Genomic DNA, 18,923 nt, shown 5'->3' with positions numbered 1-18,923 from the left:
CCTCCGGGCGTCTCGAGCTGCGTCTGCCTCTCTGCGTGTCCCCCACAAAGCAGTGGTGCCAGCGCCGCGGGGGCAGCCACCGCACAGCCTTTAACCTGCCAGCCTGCGTTTTTACTCACACTAGACCCTAAGACCAGCCTCTTTTGGAACAAGTGACGGGGAACCACACGGAGGGCCCCGGTGCTGGCCCTGCCTCTGCCCTCTGTGTCCGCAGCTGTTGCACCCGTGGGGTCGGGTCCAGCCCACCCCCACTCCACCCGGGCTTGCGGACGAGGAAACAGAGCTGTTCCCGGGGCTGGGGTTTCTCCTCGAGTCGTGAGAAAGAGAACACTTGCTCTTGTTAAAAATAACCCTGGACACGATCTTTCTGGAGTGGCGTCTGGTGTGAATAAAACAGCAGTTGGCGACTGATGTGTGACATGGCGCTTGGCGGCTTGGCTGGGCCTGTCCCGTTGATGGCAGCCTCTGCTTCCGAAGGCTTGCCCCTGAGCACAGCCCACGGTCCCCAGAGCCTTGGGACCCTCGCTGGCAGACGCTCGGGCGCTGAGGCCTCCCGGGACCGCCCGCCCGCCCTCCGCTTCCTGGCCACCCCTGCTGTCCTGGGCTGTGGGGGCAGGACAGACGGGTGTGAGCTGGTGTGGGGAGGTGGACGGAGAACCGCCTTCCAGGAGCAGAAACCCAGGTAAGGCGAGTCACGCTTTTCCTAACGCGCGTCACACGAGGCTCGCCGTTCTGGGGTGAGACCCCTCACCAGCTCACTGACGGGGGTCTTTCCATTCTGCTGTGCGGAAGAGACGCCGCCCCAAATGAGCCAGGAGCAGGCGGAAGAGGAAGGCTGGTCGGTCTCCATCTTATTGACCGTTTAGGAGAATTACATTCGCCCTCGGGAGCCGGGGAACCATCAATTTACAGGGAGATTCCGAGTTCGAACACGCCCACCAAAATTCATAGATCATAAGATAGAAGCTGTCCCCCACTTTATTTCCCGTCACAGGGAAACGCAAAAGTGGAAAAGAAAAAGCCATAAACAGGAATGAGGTGAATGCTTCACCTACTCAAACTTTTAAAATGTGACCCTTGCTGGTTTCATTTTATTATAAAGGCAGCACACACACAGCTGCAGAGTCTCAGATGCCAGGAACGGGGCGTGTGGAGGCCGCACCCGGCTCACACGCCAGCCAGAGAAACCTCAGCCACGCTTCCTCGAGGATCCTTCCAGAAGTGTCTCTACACACACCGGGGCTGCGTGTGCACACTCGCGTTTCTGTCACACACACACACACACACGATTTCTCTCCACGAAGAGGAATTTAGACTACGCCATGGTTTCCTTTCGGCATTTTTCACTTAGCTGGTTTTGACTGTTTTTCTGTGTCATCATCACGCGTCCACCTCAGTCTTTTTGACTGCGGCCCGATGCTCCATTTACACGTGGAATTGTAACTGGACCCCTGTTGACGTAGTTTTAAGGTGTATCCATTTCTTAAGCGACATTTTAAAATGCTGCTCCTCACGTTTACTTCAAAACATGGCTTCCCCATCTCTTCTGAGAACTGAACCTCCGCCAGCAGCACAGCGACTTTTCTTTGGGGCCAGGCGGACGCAGAGCGCTGCCTGCGGCTGGGACGTCCTGCCCCAGGAAGACTGCGCGCTGGGGCAGCCTCCTGCGTCCCCCACACTGCTCAGAAATTCCCAGACTGCAGGCCGATTTCACTTAATTCACCTGCCCAGACTCTCTGCTTAAGAAGGTTTGCATTTAGATTTAGGTCCCTTTTCCCAGTGTTTTGTACCGGGAAGCCAGACACGAGGCAGGTTCAGCAGAGTCGGTCCCCCCTCCCCACGCAGGGCTAGCTCACCTGGCGAGACTAGCAGGCTACTCACAAGGTCCACACCGTCCCGCGGCCCCGCCAGCCACGGCACACCCCCAGGGCCACCTCAGCGCTTGGCGCTCTGCTTGCGACCCCCACTGCTCGAGTGTTCCCTCCACTGTGCTCCCTCCTGGGCGGGGCAGGCAGGCACTGCTACTGCCGGTCCTGCAGAGAGGACACAGCCCAGAGGTCGGGGCCGTTAGTGAATGGAGAGGGCACCCCACTCGGCCTGTCGACCGCTCCTGCTTCTTAACCTCTAATTCAGCGGGACTCGGCCAGGTCCCTGCCTCCCCCAGCAAGACCCTCGTGGACACGAAGCCCACTTGTCACCCGCGGCCTTGCTTGCTTCCCGTCCCGTCCAGATGGCTTGTTTTCAAACACACAAAAAGTCACAAAATTGCCCAAAAATTCCCACATGCCCCTCACCCACTTCGCCAACTGCCAACACCAGGCCCATCCACCTTATTATTGTCTCTTGCTCACTATACACCTCAGACATGCACACGAACACACACAGAGATACACACACAGAGAGCTACACACACACACAGACGCACACAGAGCTACACATAGACGCACACAGAGATACACACACACACACACAGCAGGAGTTGTAAGTAGGTCTTGGGGAGCATCCTGCTCACTTATTAAATCTCGGGGCCTCAGCCAGCCTGGGTTGGACAGACGCCCCTTTCAGAGCCAGGACCAGGCTGTGAGGTGCAGGGGCAAGACCGTGGGGGACCCCAGCCCAGACGGCCGCTTGCCGTTCTTTAGCCAGACTCATATCCAGGGAAACACGGAGCTTCACGCTCTCTGACTCTGACTCATTGGCACAGTTTCCACTGTGAGCTACCTGGTCACTAACAAACCTGGAACAGACACCTGCTACTGAGCTTGACTAGGAAACAGTTGCTGTTGACGTGCTGCTTCCCGGTTCTGACCAGCCGTCAACAGCAGCATCAGCCCTGTGGGCTCACTGTGTGACAGCCACATGGCCTGCTCTCAGCCGCCCCTAGGTGGGGATGGGGTGTCCCAGGAGGAAATGCAGGGACCGCCTGGCCGCAAAGGCGGGAGCAGACCAGGAGGCAGCCCAGCTCTCATTCCGGCCCCTTCTGAGCCCATTGGTGCCTCTAAAGCACCTGAGGGGAGGCATTTATTGAGCGCCTGCTGTGTGTGGGGCCCTGCCAGGCGCCAAGGTGTGCAGGCGGGTCAAAGGGAGCGCTGCCCTGCTGCATTTACTCCCCGACCGCGGGACGGGCCTGCTGAGGGAGGGGCCTCGGTGGCCGCAGAGCCGTGCCAGGGTGGCGGAGGGAAGAGGCTTTGTGAGGCTGGCGGGTGTGTGCTGGTGAGTGGCAGAGCGGGGGCAGGCCAGGTCGGGGTCGGCCAGCGCCCGCTGAGAAGGCAGGACGGAGAGTCGGGGCGCAGCTGGCCAGGATGGCCAGGGAGATCTGCAGGGACTGGGGGATCTCAGCCAGGGAGGGCGGGGTCTGCCGTCCCACCCTGTCCGTAATGCCACAGGCGCATCCAGCTGGTGGTCAAGGCAGGCCCACATGGAGGCTCCTGTGTCCTTGTATTTTTGAGTGACCTCTCGCCAACAGAGCTGCTGACGGGGCTAAATTAGGACTGTTTACTGCAGGCTTCCTGTTTACACTGGCCCCTGCGAGAGACTATTCGGTTCCCGGCCTGCACAGCTCCGCCGCGTCCACCCCCCAGTGGCAGGGGCAGGTCACTCGGCGGGACAGCGGCTGAGAACAAAGCCAGGGACCCTGCGACAGTCCTCTGGGGAGCGCTGACAAGACAGAAGCTCGGCCTGGAGGAGCAGGCCCATGCTGAGTCCTGCCCAGCCTGACCTTACTGCCAGCTCTGGGCAAAGTAGCTCCCTGCCCGCGGGGCTACGTTCTAGTGGGGGAGCGAGTCAAAAATATGCATGATGTGTTTGAAACTGTGCCCGAGTCCCAGACAATAGTGCTACAGCAAGAGGTCTCCCAGGGGGTTGTGTGTTCAGGGGGTGACCTCAGGATGGGGCATGTGAAGCCCCAAGGCAGACTGTGCTAAGCAGAGGGAATAGCTTGCACAAAGGCCCTGGGGCAGGAATGAGCTAGGAACTGAACCATGGCCAGTACAGCTGGAGTGGTGCACAAGGTGGGGAGAGCAAGTTGGGGTCAGAGGGCCAGATGGGCTGAGCCCGTGGGCCTGGAGACCAAGGCAGGATGTCCCTGCAGGGAGGGCAGGAGCCCAGCTCAGCAGCAACAATGGACATGGCTCGGAGAGTTATTGTGACACAGATGTTGTGAGCATGCAATGCACTACATCTCGCAAACAGAACGTGGTGTCCATCCAGTGGCAGGGGCGGCCCAGGGAGAGCAGAGACAGCCATGGAGAAAAGCAGGCCGAACTCGAGGAGGAGCGTTCATCCACGATGGTTGTAAACACACCACTTACGGAAGGAGGCCGTGCAGTCTCCCTTTCTCATCACAGCCCCGGGATACTGTCCTGATCTACCACGCCTCATGATGGCTCGCAGGCAAGGCCACCTTGGCAAGGGAGGGCTCACCCGAAAAAGAACTTTGAGGTCCAGCTAATCCCCTATTCCTCAGCCCATAAATCTTAGAAAAGCATCCTGACCTTCTCTGGGAGTGAGGACTTCTCCAGGTGATTGTGAAAGCATCTGGGAACTTTCTGAAACTCTACCCGTGGGCTGTAATGCGCGCCACTGGGGCTCCCGTGGGCAGCGAGGGGCAGATCTGCGACGCTGCGGTTTTGGTGGCTGTCAGCTGAGTGGGATGCTGAGCAACGTCGTACTTTAAAGCTGGCCAACAAACCTCCACGTGGCATGGAGGCCCCGCGCTGGCTGAACAGCTAAACCAGGTGCAGGACCACGTGCCGTCAGAAGGACGCGTAGCAAGGCCAGCCCAGGGCGTGGCTCCTCTGGTGTCACTGTCACAAAAGGGCACAGCTGTGCTTCCTGGAACAGACGATCAGCGTCAGGACTGTGGCGTGGGGCTCATGGGAGGCGGTGTCCGGACGCTGAGACAGACCGCTGGCCGCCGCCAGAGCGAGCGATGGCGTAAATCCATACCGAGCTTCGTGTCTCTCCACTTCTTCCAGATTCGCCTCGATGGCGACGAGAGGCTGATGGGCCTCTGCTGCAGCTGGGTTCTTTGTCCTTCCACCAGATGGTGGGGCGCAGAGGCCGGCAGGCATGGTACGTGAGGTGGCACTGAGGTCGCACGTGGCTGATCCTCGTGGCCTTTCTGCAGACATCAGTGTCCCCTAAGCACGTCGTCAGTGTGGCTATTTCAGTCATCTGAGCAACTCAGCCCGCAGAGTCATGTAGGTGATTGAAATGACCAAGGCAGCCAACTACTCGGGGCTGGGTGGCCGGCCATGTGGCCGGCCGTGTGACTGGCCGCTCTGGAAGCTCACTTGTCTCCACCTCAGACCCAGCGAGGCTGCTTCCGGTGCCTCCTGGAAGCTGGAGTCCTGGACCCCAAAGGTCCACGTGGCGTGAGGTGCTGAGATCCCCATCTCAGCCACTGCAACCCCTCCACATTCAGCTGGGATCTCCCACACACATGTGACAATCAGCCTGCGAGGCCCATGACCAGAGCCCTTGAGGAGACAGGAGGCTGGCCACACAGTGCTTAGCCACAGGGGTGTTAATTCAGTCAACAAACACTGCGGGCCCGCCATGTGCTAAGAGCTAAGGTCCCCACTCTGTGTGAAGATGCTCACGCAAGACAGCAGAGATGGAACTTCAGTAATTAGGCCGAGAAAGTGCCTCTGTGCTGAGCACTGCAGAGCAGCGCAGAGGACCCAGCCGGAGGGTCGGGAGGATCCCGGGAAGGGGCGTCTGTGCTGAGACCTCAGCCAGCAGGAAGGAGGGAGCGGGGGTAGAGGCACGTGGATGGGCGGCAGGCTGCACGGCGGGGCCGTGGTGAATGAGGAGGGTGGACACAGAGAGTGGCTGGGGTCTGTGGTCCTTTTGGCAGGAGGGGTCTGGACCGGATCCCAAAACAGCGGCAGCCGTGTCTAGATGTGGCCCCCGCTGCAAGAGGCAGCGGGAGACAGGAGGGGCTGGCGAGGGAGGCGGCAGGAGCGGATTCCACACCCTCAGGCTGAGGGCCACAGAGCTCAGCCGCCCTGGCTGTGGGTGCGGGGACAAGGACGACTGTGTTTCTGGAGCAGGAGGTGCCACGTGCCATGGTAGGAAAATGGGAGCAGGGCTTCAGGGGTCCGAGGTTGAGTTCAGCCACGTGTGAGGTGCCTGTGAGGCTCAGATGTCCGGCCAGGACTGAGGTCCGGGCAGTCTAGGGGCGAGCCCCCTGGCGTTCCGTGAAGCCAGGCTCAGACACGTCCCAGGCCCAGTTCTGCACATGTCACTGATGGTCTCCGCGGTTACATGGCTCAGATACGGGGGGCTGACGATCACCCCAAGAGACAGAGAGAAACGTGTGCGCACAGAGCAGAGCGCCCAGCCGCAAGGGAGGAGCACCCAGCAAGGCTAACCCGGAGCCTGGGGTGAACCCCCAAAGCAGCTGGACGCCCACCGTCTCGCACGCCTCTGGGGAGTGAGGAAGGGCTGCCCACTGAGATGCCACTGGGCTGCATACCACATGGTGACACTGGCTCACTGCAAAGACGCGGTGTGTGGCAGCCCTCGGTCACGGGACCACCTGCGCTGAGCACGGCTTTTGTCGCCCCAGCCCCAGGGACGGACACCACGCCACCACCTCGCCGGCCCCAGGCTTCCTCACCGCGGCTCCTGCAGACTACCTTTGACAGGCGGGGAGGGAGCTGTCAGGGACCCAAAGGAACACCTGAAATGCCCTGGCCTAGGCCACCAGATGCCCGGCATTGGCTGACGCCCTCCTCCGCAAGTAACAGAGACTTCCGGTCGCCTGGGTAGCCCTCGGTGAGGTAACGGAGGGAGGACGTATGCAGACGCCCGGGGACGCAGTCGTGAAAGCGGCAGGCTTGGCATGATGCAGGCGCCACAGATGTGTGTGGCCTGAGAGCGCCAATCTTCTCAAACAGATGCGCCAAAGGCTGTTCCAGCAGCACCAGGTTCGGCCACCCCTCTGCTCCCCCGTCCCCGATGCTGGCCTGGGGCATGTAGGGGGCCTGGGTGGCTAACGGCTGCAAGGACACAGCCTAGCACCTTCCCGGGGGGAGCACCTGGTGCTTGGTGCACCGGACAGGCGTCCTCGTGCCAGGGAGGGTGCAGCTGCACCCTGGGGGTCAGCTGCCAGTGGTTTCTACACAGCTGCTGTCCGGTGGCCAGGCCGGCTCCCACTACCTGGTGGCTTGGGAGTGGGTTCAGGTTTGGGTTTTGTTTGAGGAGCCTGATTCCCCACATAGGTGCCCCACACCCACGGCCGTCCGAGGCTGGGAGGTCTCCATCCGTCCCAGCGGTGCTCAGAGCAGGGTCCCCGGGCCAGCAGCCTCGCGGCTCTGGGAACTTGCCACAAATGCGAGTTCTCACCCCTCACAGACGGACTGAGTCAGAGGCTCTGGGGGTGCCGCTCAGTGCTCTGGATTCTAAGGAGTCCCCCGGCTCTCCGATGTCCACCAGCGTCCAAGGATTCCTAAAGCAGCCGCTTTCTGTCCGAATCCACGGCATCGAGGCGAATTTGGGTTCTCAGGGAGCCTGAGAGGCAGGGGCCCAAGGTCCTGCTGATGGATTCTCCTGCGATTTGCTGTATGGGGTCGCGTTCCCAGGCACCGGGTCGGCCCGTGGGCTCACCCGAGGACGGGCAGGTTGCCTCATGAGGAACCGTCCACACTGAGTGGGGATGAGGCCGGGGCGTGCGCTGTGGTCCCCCCATCACGCCAGCACAGTGTCCCCACAGCCATGCGAAAGGACATTCGTGTGTGGCTTCTGACCAGAGAACTCTTTTTCTGGAAAGACGCGTAAGTACAAAATGTGTGCCTGAGTGTCCCTCGGCCTGTTCTCAGTCTGTGCGGCTCCCACAGCGCATGGCGGGCACGGCGGCCCGGCGGTCAGCTTCGCAGCACGAGCACTTCCCTGGGCTGTTTTCCCATAAACGTGACATGCAGCCATTTAAGCAGCCCACAGGGGACGTCCAGGGTGCTCCCAGTGTTGTGGGATTGTAGACGACACGGCAAAGACCTCCCTCCCATACTCTTCGCTCTGCGTCCCATTTGTCTCCTGGGCTGCCAGGCGCATCTTTACAAGCAATGCTCTCCTCTGAGAGGTGGGAGGCGGCTCTGCCCCGCCAGGGAGGACCCCACGGCTGTGACACTGTGGTCGGCAGACGCGCCCCTGGCCACCAGGCCGCTCAGAGGGGGCCTTTCAGCCTGGACGCTGGGCTGAGAAACCCCTCAAACACCAGAGACCCCGCCCCCAGGAGGCCTGCAGTGGCTGGGCAGGGGTGGGGGAGCCACAGCGGCCTTGCTGATGAGCGTCTCACGGACAGGGCTGTGTGGGCTGGGCTCAGGGCCTCTCAGTCGGGGTTCCTCTGGGACTGTTTTCAAAGGGGTTCAGGAAGGCAGGTCCCAGCCGGGGCCCCCAGCTCTCTTCCCCTCCTCTCTGTAGCCAAGCCCACCCCCTCCCACTCCAGGGGTCCACCACCAGGCCCAGCGGCTCCTGCCCCAGGGACACCCCCACACAAGGCTGCGCCCCCACCACCCCGTACCCGCCCAGGGCCTGGCAGTCTCACTGATCCCTCAGAGGCTGGGCTCTGGGGACCCCACGCCCGTGGGACTGAGTCAGGATGTAACTACGATGTGAACCTCATTTTTCATACTTCAAGTCAGAGACGTGCACAGACCCACACAGAGAATACAAATCCTTTATGCTGGCTTTTTCCTATTTGTACGAGCATATGACTGTTATTTAAAAATGTAAATACCTTTGATATGCAAAGCATTTTTCCACAGTGCTCTCACAAATCTATTTAGTGTCGGCTTTCCAAAGGCCTTTGCGAAGGAGGACATTGGGTCAGAAATCACTGCTGCTTATCAGAGAAGGGAACGGTGACCCACACAGGTGGTGGGTGTCCCCAGCTTCCCCGAGACGCACTAGACCCCCAGCCTTCTGTTCCTCCTCCTGGACTTCTTGGGGTATTTAAAAATGGGGTAGTTCCGTAAGAAATGTCCTTTGGAGTCACCCTGGAAAAAATGATGATAAAATCTGTAACAATTAATTTTTTTCCTGCAGCCCCAAGAATGGCAAGATCTGCAGTGACAAGACGCCCATCGATGCCCAAGCCCTGAAAAGGAAGGTCAGCAAGGCGACGTGCCACCCGGCCGCCCACGCCATCCTCAGCAGCCTGCTGCTCTATGTCACCGACCACGAGGACAGGCCCTGGGGGCTGCCTCCCGTCAACAGGGCAGAGGGCGGGGGGAGAAAGGTGAGCTGCACGCCAGAGCCCCAGGACGCCCACCGGCGGCCCACGCGCTTCCAGCTCCTGCAGGCCAAGTTCATGGGCCCTGGACGGGAGCCCCGTCTCAAGAAGACCCGGGAGGTAGGGAGGCTGATCTTCAAGGACAAGCAGGGCCCCAGCAGGAGCTTGGTGACGGCCACCATCGGCAAGCTCCTTGAGAAGACCCGGGAGCCGATCCATAGCCAGAAGCCCCGGTGGGGCCCGCCTGCCGGGAAGAGCACCGTGAAAAACATCCTGAAGATGTTCTTGGCCGCAGAGGAGAAGGAGGCTGCGGAGAAGCCACCCGCGGAGCGGCCCAGAGCTGCGGGAGGCCCCCTGCCGAGGACAGCGGGCAAGAGGAACTCAGTCCTGTCCAAGCTGCGGGAGAAGTTCGAGCAGAGCGGCTGTCTGTACTCCGAGGCCGGCGTGTTGCCGCTCCGCACGGAGGACCGAAAGAAGAAGAACCTGCGGAGGACGAAGATGCACCGGCCTCAGGCCCGCGTGCTCTGCATGGCCACCCTTGCCAGCACCTGCATCAGGATGCCCCTCGCCCGCTTTCTGGCCTGCACGGCTGAGCCCGTGCCAGCCTTCAGCATCGCCACTGTCGTCTGCGGCCCCAGGAGCTGGCTGTCCCACTGTGCCAAAATCAGCCGCTCAGATCTGGGGCGTGTGCCCAGACCAGCAACGGGCACGTCACCCAGTGTGGGCGAGACGGCACCTGGGGGGAACAAGACACCAGGAAAAGGGCGGCTTGGCGGGGAGTGCTCAGGGTTCCCAGCGCCCATGACCACAGCTCCCAGGGACCACACGGGAACAGTGTGCCCCAGAGCAGGGCCCGAGTGCGTCCCTGAGCCAGCCCCCTCTCCTGCCTCCCGCAGGGGCGAAGCTCTTCCTGGCCGCAAGCCCACCACATCCCCACTGGCAGCAGCCAGCCCAGGGTACACCCAGGCAGCAGGAGGTGACAGCAGGGGGGCCCCCCAGGCAGAGGGCACTACAGACGACACCTGGGGGATGAGAGGGGCAGGGGTGGCCCCCGCAGTCACACTGACTGTTTGCAGCTCGGAGGATGAAACAGAAAGATCCATTTCAGACTCAGAGAGAGACCCCCTCTTCGCCACCCAGAGGAATTTTCCAGAAGAGAATGTACCAGGACGTATCCCACCACTCAACATGCACGCAGCCCAGGCCGCTCAGCGCACTCAGCCGGCCATCGAGCCTCCACAGATAATGGTCAGACTTCCCGTTGTCCACGAAATGCCGCCCCCTCATGCCACGCCGCCAAGGGCACCAGGTGGTGAGGACCAGTGTCCTGGTGCTCTGGGAGGAGAGAGCGCGATCGGAAACACAGAAGCGCCATTTCCCACCACGGAGAGTAGAAGCCGCGGCCCAGCCACAGCCGGACTGAGGGAGCCCCCAGGTACGCGGCAGGGCTACTGGGCAGACCCCAGCCCCACGCCCCTACAGGGGGCTGCCAGCGCTGATCGCCACCCCCCCGAGGCAGTGCCAATGCCGAAACCATGGGCAAGTTCCCCTGGAGGGAAGGGACACGAAGGCGGCCGTGGGAAGCTGGACCGGCATGAGGCTCGAGAGCACGTTTGCACAGACGCTGTTTCCGAGCTCACCTGTGAGAAGCAGCAGCTGCCAGAATCAGGGGCAACGCCACCCCGCGATGAAGGCGCCCCATCACGGTACACCACAGCGTCGGAGAGCCGCCCAGGAGGGACCCGCTGCTCTGCCTCTGGCTGGCAGCAAGGGCCGGCTTCCAGCGAGGAGCACCGGGCGGGCGGCCCCGCCCTGCTGGCGGCCTCCACCAAGGACCGGACAAGGTCCGAGAGTTTGACCTCGACGGACAAGCACATCCTGCATGAGCAAGAACGCGGGCGAGCCCCACTGCCCGCGTCTGCCCAGCCCCTGCTGATGGCCGAGGAGAGCACTACCGGCGGCCTCGGCGAGCACAGACCGTCCTCCTTAAATGGACGCCCGGAACCAAGCATCAGAGCCCCTGGGTGGTTGACGGCTGAAGGGGCCAAGAGTCACACAGCGCCAGCGCCCGGTGACGCCCTGAACCCCGAAAACAGTGTGGCCGAAGAGCGGAGGGCTCTGCACGGGGGAGAGCGCAGCTTGTCAACAAGCCATGGCCTCCTAGCGGAGGACCTCGCTCGAGAACCCAGCCGCCCCCTCTTCCTGGCGCCCGGTGGGCCCTGGGAGCCCCACAGCAGAGCGGCACAGAGCAGCATCCGCCAAGACTCAGGGCCGCGGCGGCCTCTGGCCTCGGAGTCCCCGGCAGAGCCCCAGGCCGCTCTCCCACTCAAGGCCGCTGGCACCCAATCTGTGCATGATGATCCCCTCGCGTGTGTTTCCAATGAATGGGCAGCGCGCCCGGCGAAGGCGGCGGGAGGAAGCAGGGACACCATGTCCGCGCAGGCCAGCCCTGCGGCGGCTGACACCAAGTCCCCGGGGCCGCCCTCAAGTCATCCCCTGCCACAGGGACGCCGCACCAAGGGGCCGCCCCACCACACCTCGGGCAGGGGGCTGGCACCTTCTGAGCCCCAGCAGGCCAGGAAAGAGGACCGCGCCGCATCGGGAAAGCAGCACCCTTCCAGCGCGGGGCCTACACCTCAGCCGTCCTTGGCGCCCTCGACGGCAGCAGAGGGCCAGCAGGTGGACAGGGTGCCCCAGGAGTGTCCCAACCTCCAGGCACGCCCGCAGATGGCATCCTGCACGCGGGCCGGTGTCCTGGAGGAGGTCAAGGTTGGGGAGAGGCCACAGCCACAGGCAGGCCGGGGGGGCCGGGAGGACGGGGCCTCAGGGCCTGCAGGACTGGCCGGTCCTGGAAAGGAGGGAGCAGCTCCTTGGGGCCAGAATGGCACAGTGTGTTGGGCTGAAAAGGCTCAGACTCGACCCAGGGATGAGCGGGAAGTGGAGGCCACGGCCACTGAGGTGGAGACGCCCCGGCTGTCAGCTGCGAAAGGCCTGGAACATCTGTTCCAGCAGCGGGGGAGGCGTGAAGAGGAGCCCGCTCGCGGACACGGTGCGCCCACTGAAGAGAGCCAAGCACCTTCCCCCTCAGAGAAGCTGGGGCGCCCGGCACTGGCCCAGGCCGGCAGGATGGCGCCCCACGACCTGGCGCGGCCCACAGGTGGCTCGGCAGCAGTGGCACCCATTGCAGGCGATAGTGGAAAGTCCCAGGGACCGGCTCCCAGGGGCGCCCAGGGGGCGCCCAGAGCGCCGCTCAAGACCGGAGAACGGCGGCCTGGGGCGGCTGAGAGCCAGCTGTGTCCCCGCCCTGAGCCCACCCGGGGCTCTGCAGGGTCCCCACCTCAGCCTGGGGGCCGCCAGACACCTGGTGCCCAGGCCCAGGAGGGGCCCGCAGACACCCCCGGGGCGGGGAGAGGCCCATGGGAGCCCGAGCATCGCCGGAGGTCAGCACGCTTGGCCAAGTACCGAGCCCAGAGCTTCTGCGACCAGAGGTCCTTCGACCTGTCCTTCAGACCCGCCGCTCTCAGGGCCGACGCCGCGGCTGAGCCGCCAAAGTGAGGCCCCCACCCCGCACCGCCTCATCCCACGCCCCAGGCTCCGCTCCTCGCCCGAGTGTCGTTTTCCCTGAACAGTCGGCCTGTGGTTTCCTGTCGCTCTGAGGGCACTCAGCCCAGAGGGTCCCGGCTCCAGGACTGACACCCCCAGCATCGCGAACCCCGCGGCGCCTCGGCCTCAGCGCTTCCCCGCAGGAGGTTTGAACAGCAAGGACGAGGAACAGACTCGGACACACAGGCGTTGGCTCCAGGCCCCCTTGTGTCCATGTGTTCTCCGTTTCATCGGAGGCAGCCTCACGAGGGTGTCTGCACATGTCCATCTTCTCACTGAGCCAAGAGCTGTTTTTAGCACTCAAGCGTGCGGTGCTGGACTTTGCATGCGTCTGTCCTGTCCCATCTGGGGGGCCCAGGTCAGCTTCGGGCTTTTTTTCTGTCATTTTGTTTTGTTTTTATATTTTCTTTTTTGAGGAAGATTAGCCCTGAGCTAACATCTGCCACCAATCCTCCTCTTTTTGCTGAGGAAGACTGGCCCTGAGCTAACATCTGTGCCCATCTTCCTCTAGTTTGTATGTGGGATGCCGCCACAGCATGGCTTGATGAGCAGTGTGTAAGTCCATGCCTGGGATTCGAACCAGCAAACCCTGGACCACTGAAGTGGAATGGGCGAACTTAACCGCTGCGCCACCAGGCTGGCCCCCAGCTTCGGGCTTTGAGTGTCTTCCTCCCCTTGTGGGGTCATCTGCAGGCACAAGTGTGGCCGGCCTTGGACTGTGGCCCCTGCCTCGCTCAGACGCAGCCTGTGCGGCCCCCTCGACGTGGTCTGGGGAGGTGAGTCGCCCACCAAGTGCCGAGTCAGGGCCTGTGATGCCAATGCAGGCGCCGCCCCCGTGGCCCCGCACGTTCTGGAAGAAGGGCCAGGAGCCTCGGTTTGCTGCAGCGACTCCCAGGGGAGGACCGAGTCCCTGACCCCACCCAGCCGCATGACAGGCAGGGAGGTGGAGTTAGGGCACTGGGGTCCGGGGTCGGGCACCTCCTGTCCCTGCTGAGCACGGCCGGCACCCGGGCAGCTGGGCCGGAGCAGAGCAGCCCGCAGGACACGCCCAGGTCGCTGCAGGAGGGGACGATGCAGAGCGACGATGGTCGCCGTCAGCTCTGCGGTTCCATGTGCCCCGTCCCGAGGAAGCTGTCGTTTGGACACTGGTGCGAGGAGGAAAGCGACACGCCACACTGTCTCTGTGCTCCACCGTCGTCTCAGCAGCCTCTGTGGGGCCTCTGAGTCCTGCCGGGATCCTGGTGTTGTCGCTGATTAACGATGCGAACGCCGGCTCTCTTGACGGCTGCTCCTCTCCTGAGGGGCACACGGGTGTTTCCCGCCACAGCCTGAGACCTCACACTGCTCCCGTCTGCTCCGTCGCTGAGATAATGCGTTTCCAGACTAGAAATTGTGAATTTTGCACAGCAGTGAAGGTTAGGAAATAAAAGCCATCCATAGTCACACGGATGACCAGCTGTCTCTTCTAAGGCCCAGACACAGCTGGGACCATGTCTGGTGTGCGGTTTAAAAACCTGATGCTGCAGCGCACGTGTGTTTTCAGGGGCCACGAGGTCGCATTTGAAAACCAGACGTGTGTGCTGCCCGGTCCACCCTGCGGACACACCAGAGCCTCGGGGTTTCCGGAAGGAGCCGCCGCTGGGACCCTCCCCACGGCCCAGCTCTCTGTTCTCGATGACACCCTCCCTGTGGCAAGTGGATTTCTGCTGTTTGAAGACCCAGCGACGTTTGCAGCTGAGCGACCTAAACAATCTGCTAGTCCTGGAGGAGCTTCCCCGACGGGTGCCATGATCTGAAGGACCATTTTGAGGAAGGTCTCCTCCGAGTTAGGCTTTGAACAGACGCTCAGTGAGAGCGGGCTTTGTCGGTTTCCGTCCTGTCCGTGGCGAGGCCGGGCGCTGTGGTGTCTCCTCCGTCCGACGTGACAGCTATGCACGTGACCCGAGTGGCCGAGCTTCCTGCGGGCTGAGCGGAGTCGTGAGGTCCCTGCCTGCCAGCTGTGCCTCGTCCAGGGATGGGCTCGTGTCCTCCGCGCTCCCCTCTGCAGTCGGGCAACTGATTTAGAACCGAGCAGAGGGGAAACTCCCCCAAGTGCAACAGCAGGCGCAGCTGAGAGTGCCGTGGGGGCGCCCGGGGTGCTGGGCTGGACCGCAGTGCTAGGCACCCCTCCAAGGGCAGTGATGGGACTGTGCTCTGGGCCTAACCATGTGGGTGTCAGCCTGGCCTGCTGGCTGTTAGCAGCACGAGTCGGCGTGTGCGACACGCACGGTGCTGCCCCGTGCCCAGTGTCTGGACACGTGGTTGAGGACCCTGACTTCTGGGAGTGGAGCCGGGCAGGCGCCTCCCCCACTGCGTGTCGCTCCTGCTCACAGGGTGGACGGGGCCAAGGCCACTGGTTTGGGTGCTGTTCGTTCCACCTCTGCTGGGAGGATGGGGTGCCCGTCTTCTCAAAGTGCGGCTGTGGGGGTCCAGGTGCCCCCTGCCCAGGAGTCTCGGGAAGCCAGCACCCAGACTTGGGGTTGCCTCCCAGAGCTGCAGAACCCAGGAGGCTCATGAGACGAGTGCGCAGGGTGGGCGCACAGGCCCGCAGACGAGGGGGCTCTCCCAGCCCTGCTGACGGCACCTGCTCGCCCCCAGGGGCGTCCTCGCTGCCGCCGGGATGGGGACTTAAGATGGGCACCATCTTATTTATTTTCTTTCTTTCTTTTTTTTTTTAAAGATTGAAACCTGGGCTAACAGCTGTTGCCAATCTTCCTCTTTTTTTTTAAGGATTGGTACCTGGGCTAACAACTGCTGCCAATCTTTTTTTTTTTTTTTTTCTGCTTTATCTCCCCAAACTCCTCCTGTACATAGTTGTATATCTTAGTTGCCGGTCCATCTTGTTGTGGGATGTGGGACGCCGCCTCAACGCGGCCGGATGAGCGGTGCCATGTCCGGGCCCAGGATCCGAACCCTGGGCCGCCGCAGCGGAGTGCGCAAACTTAACCACTCGGCCACGGAGCCGGCCCCTCTTTCTTTCTTTATACTTTGTTCCACAAAGCACTCAAGGCAACATTTGGCAAAGACCACGAGGACAGACAGAGGAGATAAAAATATGTTCACTGGGCGTTCCCTTTTTAAAATAAGAAGCAGTGGGGGTTGTTGCTATTTTTACATAGACCAGAAACTCTGCTGGAGGAGGCACAAGTGGTATGATTTTAAGTGTTGGAAAAAATGGTCAGAATCTCCTCCAGGCTGCAGCTTCAGAGAACCACCTGCTGAGCCCCGCACATCTGTTAGGTGCTGCCCGCTGAGCCCCGCATGTCCGTTGGGAGTCGCCCGCACGTCCATTGGGTGCTGTCTGCTGAATCCCTGCATGTCCATTGGGTGCTGGTGAGCCTGTGACCCAGACGGCAGGCCCCGGCTCAGCTGCAGGGCCTTGCCCCGGATCCACCAGACGGCCACGGGTAACACCACCCCGAACGCCGTTCCCCGGGCAGCTCCACAGAGAAGAGCCGAGAACGGCCGTGTCCGAGGATGTGACAGCGGTCGGTGTGTGTTCACGTGACACCGAGACCCTCCAGTCGGAGGAGAGCTGCTGGAGCAGGGGTTCACTCTGCACACACGGCCGTCATTTCCACAGACGGTGGCCCACGAGCCTCCGGGGGGACATCACTGCAGAAGATGGTGGGCTCCTGGACGTCGGGACTTTAAATAAAACTAAGTAAAAACAAAGGATATTTCACATTAACCTTTAGGTGGCGGCTTTGATGCTTTGTGTCCACTGACACCTCCTGTCAGCTCTTTGCGTCTGTGAGCCACACGCACACTCCCTGAGGGGACCCTCATCCTTGAAGACTCTCCAGGTGCTTCTGTTTCAGACGCTTCGCCCCAGAAAGTCGTCATCTAGAATTTTACAAATTCAGTGTCGCTTCCTTGTCTTTCTAACGAGGCGTCTTTGCTGTTTATCTTTTAACTATGATTATGTATTTACCCACAGCTGTTTACTCAGCGTTACCCTCCTTTGTGTACTAAACACCTCTAAAGTGGATACCTTAGGAAAAAGTTACTGGGGCCACCCCCACGGCCTGGTGGTTGAGTTCGTTCGACGTGCTCCACTTCGGCAGCCTGTGTTCACTTCCCGGCACAGACCTACACTTCTCATGGGCGGCTATGCTGTGGCGGCAACCCATGTACAAAACAGAGGAAGGCTGGCACAGCTGTTAACTCAGGGCAAATCTTCCTCAGCAAAAAAAAAAAAGTTACTAAATACATTTTGTTGTATTCTCTCTTTGGAATTTTTACTAACATTATTCAGCTGGAAATAATTTCATAAAAGGAAATAAAATACCTGCTCATCACAGATCTCTTCCTTGCCTTTCTGAGGGGTTTCATGAAGGAGGTAGGAATTTCATGTCAGAAAGCAGCTGTGGGGCCTGGATTGAGCACAGCATGTGTGGCCGACCCTGGACGGCCACGTGTGGGGAGAGTCAGTCAGCAAGTGACAGTGGAGGAGGCTCCTCCATCCTCCAGGAGGCCTCACTGGGTGGGGGGAGAATCCCTTGGGGGTGCGGCTGTGCTTGGGAGCAATAGGCAGGCCTTCCCAGGACACCCTGGGCCCCGGGAGAGAGGGAATAAACTGTTCTGTGGGCCAGGTGGGCTGGAGCTGAGCACCCCCCGGGGACGCCAGGCAGACGGCCAGGAGAGGAACGAGGGGCGTGGGGGGCCAGGGGTCGGGACACAGCCTTGCGATGCAGAGGAGCTGCCGTGCCCGAAGCGAGGGGAGCTCGTAGGTCTGCACAAAGGGCACCGAGGCCGTCGGAGGGGGTGACCTGCACCGCGTCCTCCCAGAGCGGCTGGGCCCGGGGGCTGAGCACTGTTAGTGGGGTGGGTTTGGGGAGCCCCAAGCCCTTCTCGTCCCGAAACCCTCCTTAGTGTCAGGAGCTACATGAGATGACGTCACCGTGTCCCCCTCCTTCCACTCAGGGCCACTCACAGAACTCAGAGAAACACTTGCTCGTGTTTCCTGGCTTGTTATAAAGGATGCGCGTGAACAGCCAGATGAAGAGGCACGTAGACCGAGGCCCAGAGGGTCCCTAGCACAGAAGCCTCTGTGCCGGCCGAGCTGGGGTGCGGCGCCCTCCTGCACCAGATGTGCTCGGAGCCCAGGAGCCCCACCCTCCCAGAGTCACCGCACCAGCATGAACTCAGGTGTGGTTGGAAGGGGCCTCTTACGAACGACAAACCCCATCACCCAGGGATTTCTGAGGTCTCAGGAGCTCGGTGCCGGGAACCGGGACAAAACCCAAACACATTTATCTTATTAATCGCAGCGTCTTGGGGCCACAGGCCGTGTCGTCCTGGTCCCACGGAGAGGGGGCTGCCTAACTCCGCAGATGGCTGGTCCTCGGGAGTCTGCTCCACCAGGGTCGTATTGTAATCACAGACTTGAAGCAGAGGGTGAGTCTGCAAATCTGTGACTAGAGGAGGATTTTTTAAATCTTTCAGAAATAAAGACAAAAGAAATCACTCAATAAATTACTGGTTTCCATTGCTCCCTTGATCGGTAATGACGACAAGGAAATAATTAAAATAATGAATTTCTTACCTCCCCAGGCTCTGACAGCGGCAGCAGGCCGTTTAGAGTGAGTTAAAAACAAGACAGCAGGCCCAGTGGAGTCGCTTATGCCAGGCCCCCGTCCCAAACCGAGACCTAATCACAGTTTCAGCTCCCCCAGGAGCGGAGCCGGCCACCATCACTCAGGCATCACCTGGTCAGCGACTGCCAGGTGGATAAACCACCTGATGGACCCCGGCCAGGCCCTGCAGGAAAGTGACCTTGCAAGAACCAGCCTGCCTTTTCTGCCTGGAATCACCTGCTTGTTCCTCCTCCTTCTGCCCATAAATGGCTCCTTCTGGACGGCTCCTTGGGCTCCTTTCTCTCTGCCAGAGTGGATGCTCCCCAACTCACGACTCGTTAGATAAAGCCAGTAAGATCTTTAAGATTTTCTCAGTTTAATTTTGTTTTATAACACGTATGACTAAAACAAAACAATATACGGCAGGAGGACGAGGGGAGGCACCCCAACGGGAAGCCACCCCT

General features: G+C 61.0%; 1 protein-coding gene across 3 annotated transcripts in view; it reads left to right on the top strand.

The window, feature by feature from the left end:
- ADPRHL1 (ADP-ribosylhydrolase like 1) overlaps positions 1-17,181 on the top strand; it is a 68,685-nt gene extending 51,504 nt beyond the window's left edge. For all 3 annotated transcript variants that reach the window (XM_070579387.1, XM_008518143.2, XM_008518142.2), the window contains exon 8: positions 9,052-17,181. In XM_070579387.1, coding sequence (XP_070435488.1) covers positions 9,052-12,793 — 3,742 coding nt within the window. In that variant the 3' untranslated portion in view covers positions 12,794-17,181. The remainder of the gene's footprint in view (positions 1-9,051) is intronic.
- The last annotated feature ends 1,742 nt before the right edge of the window (positions 17,182-18,923 follow it).

This window comes from Equus przewalskii, chromosome 16 (assembly GCF_037783145.1).
Source record: "Equus przewalskii isolate Varuska chromosome 16, EquPr2, whole genome shotgun sequence".
Taxonomy (NCBI): Eukaryota; Metazoa; Chordata; class Mammalia; order Perissodactyla; family Equidae; genus Equus; species Equus przewalskii.
This window is presented reverse-complemented; position numbering and strand designations above follow the sequence as displayed.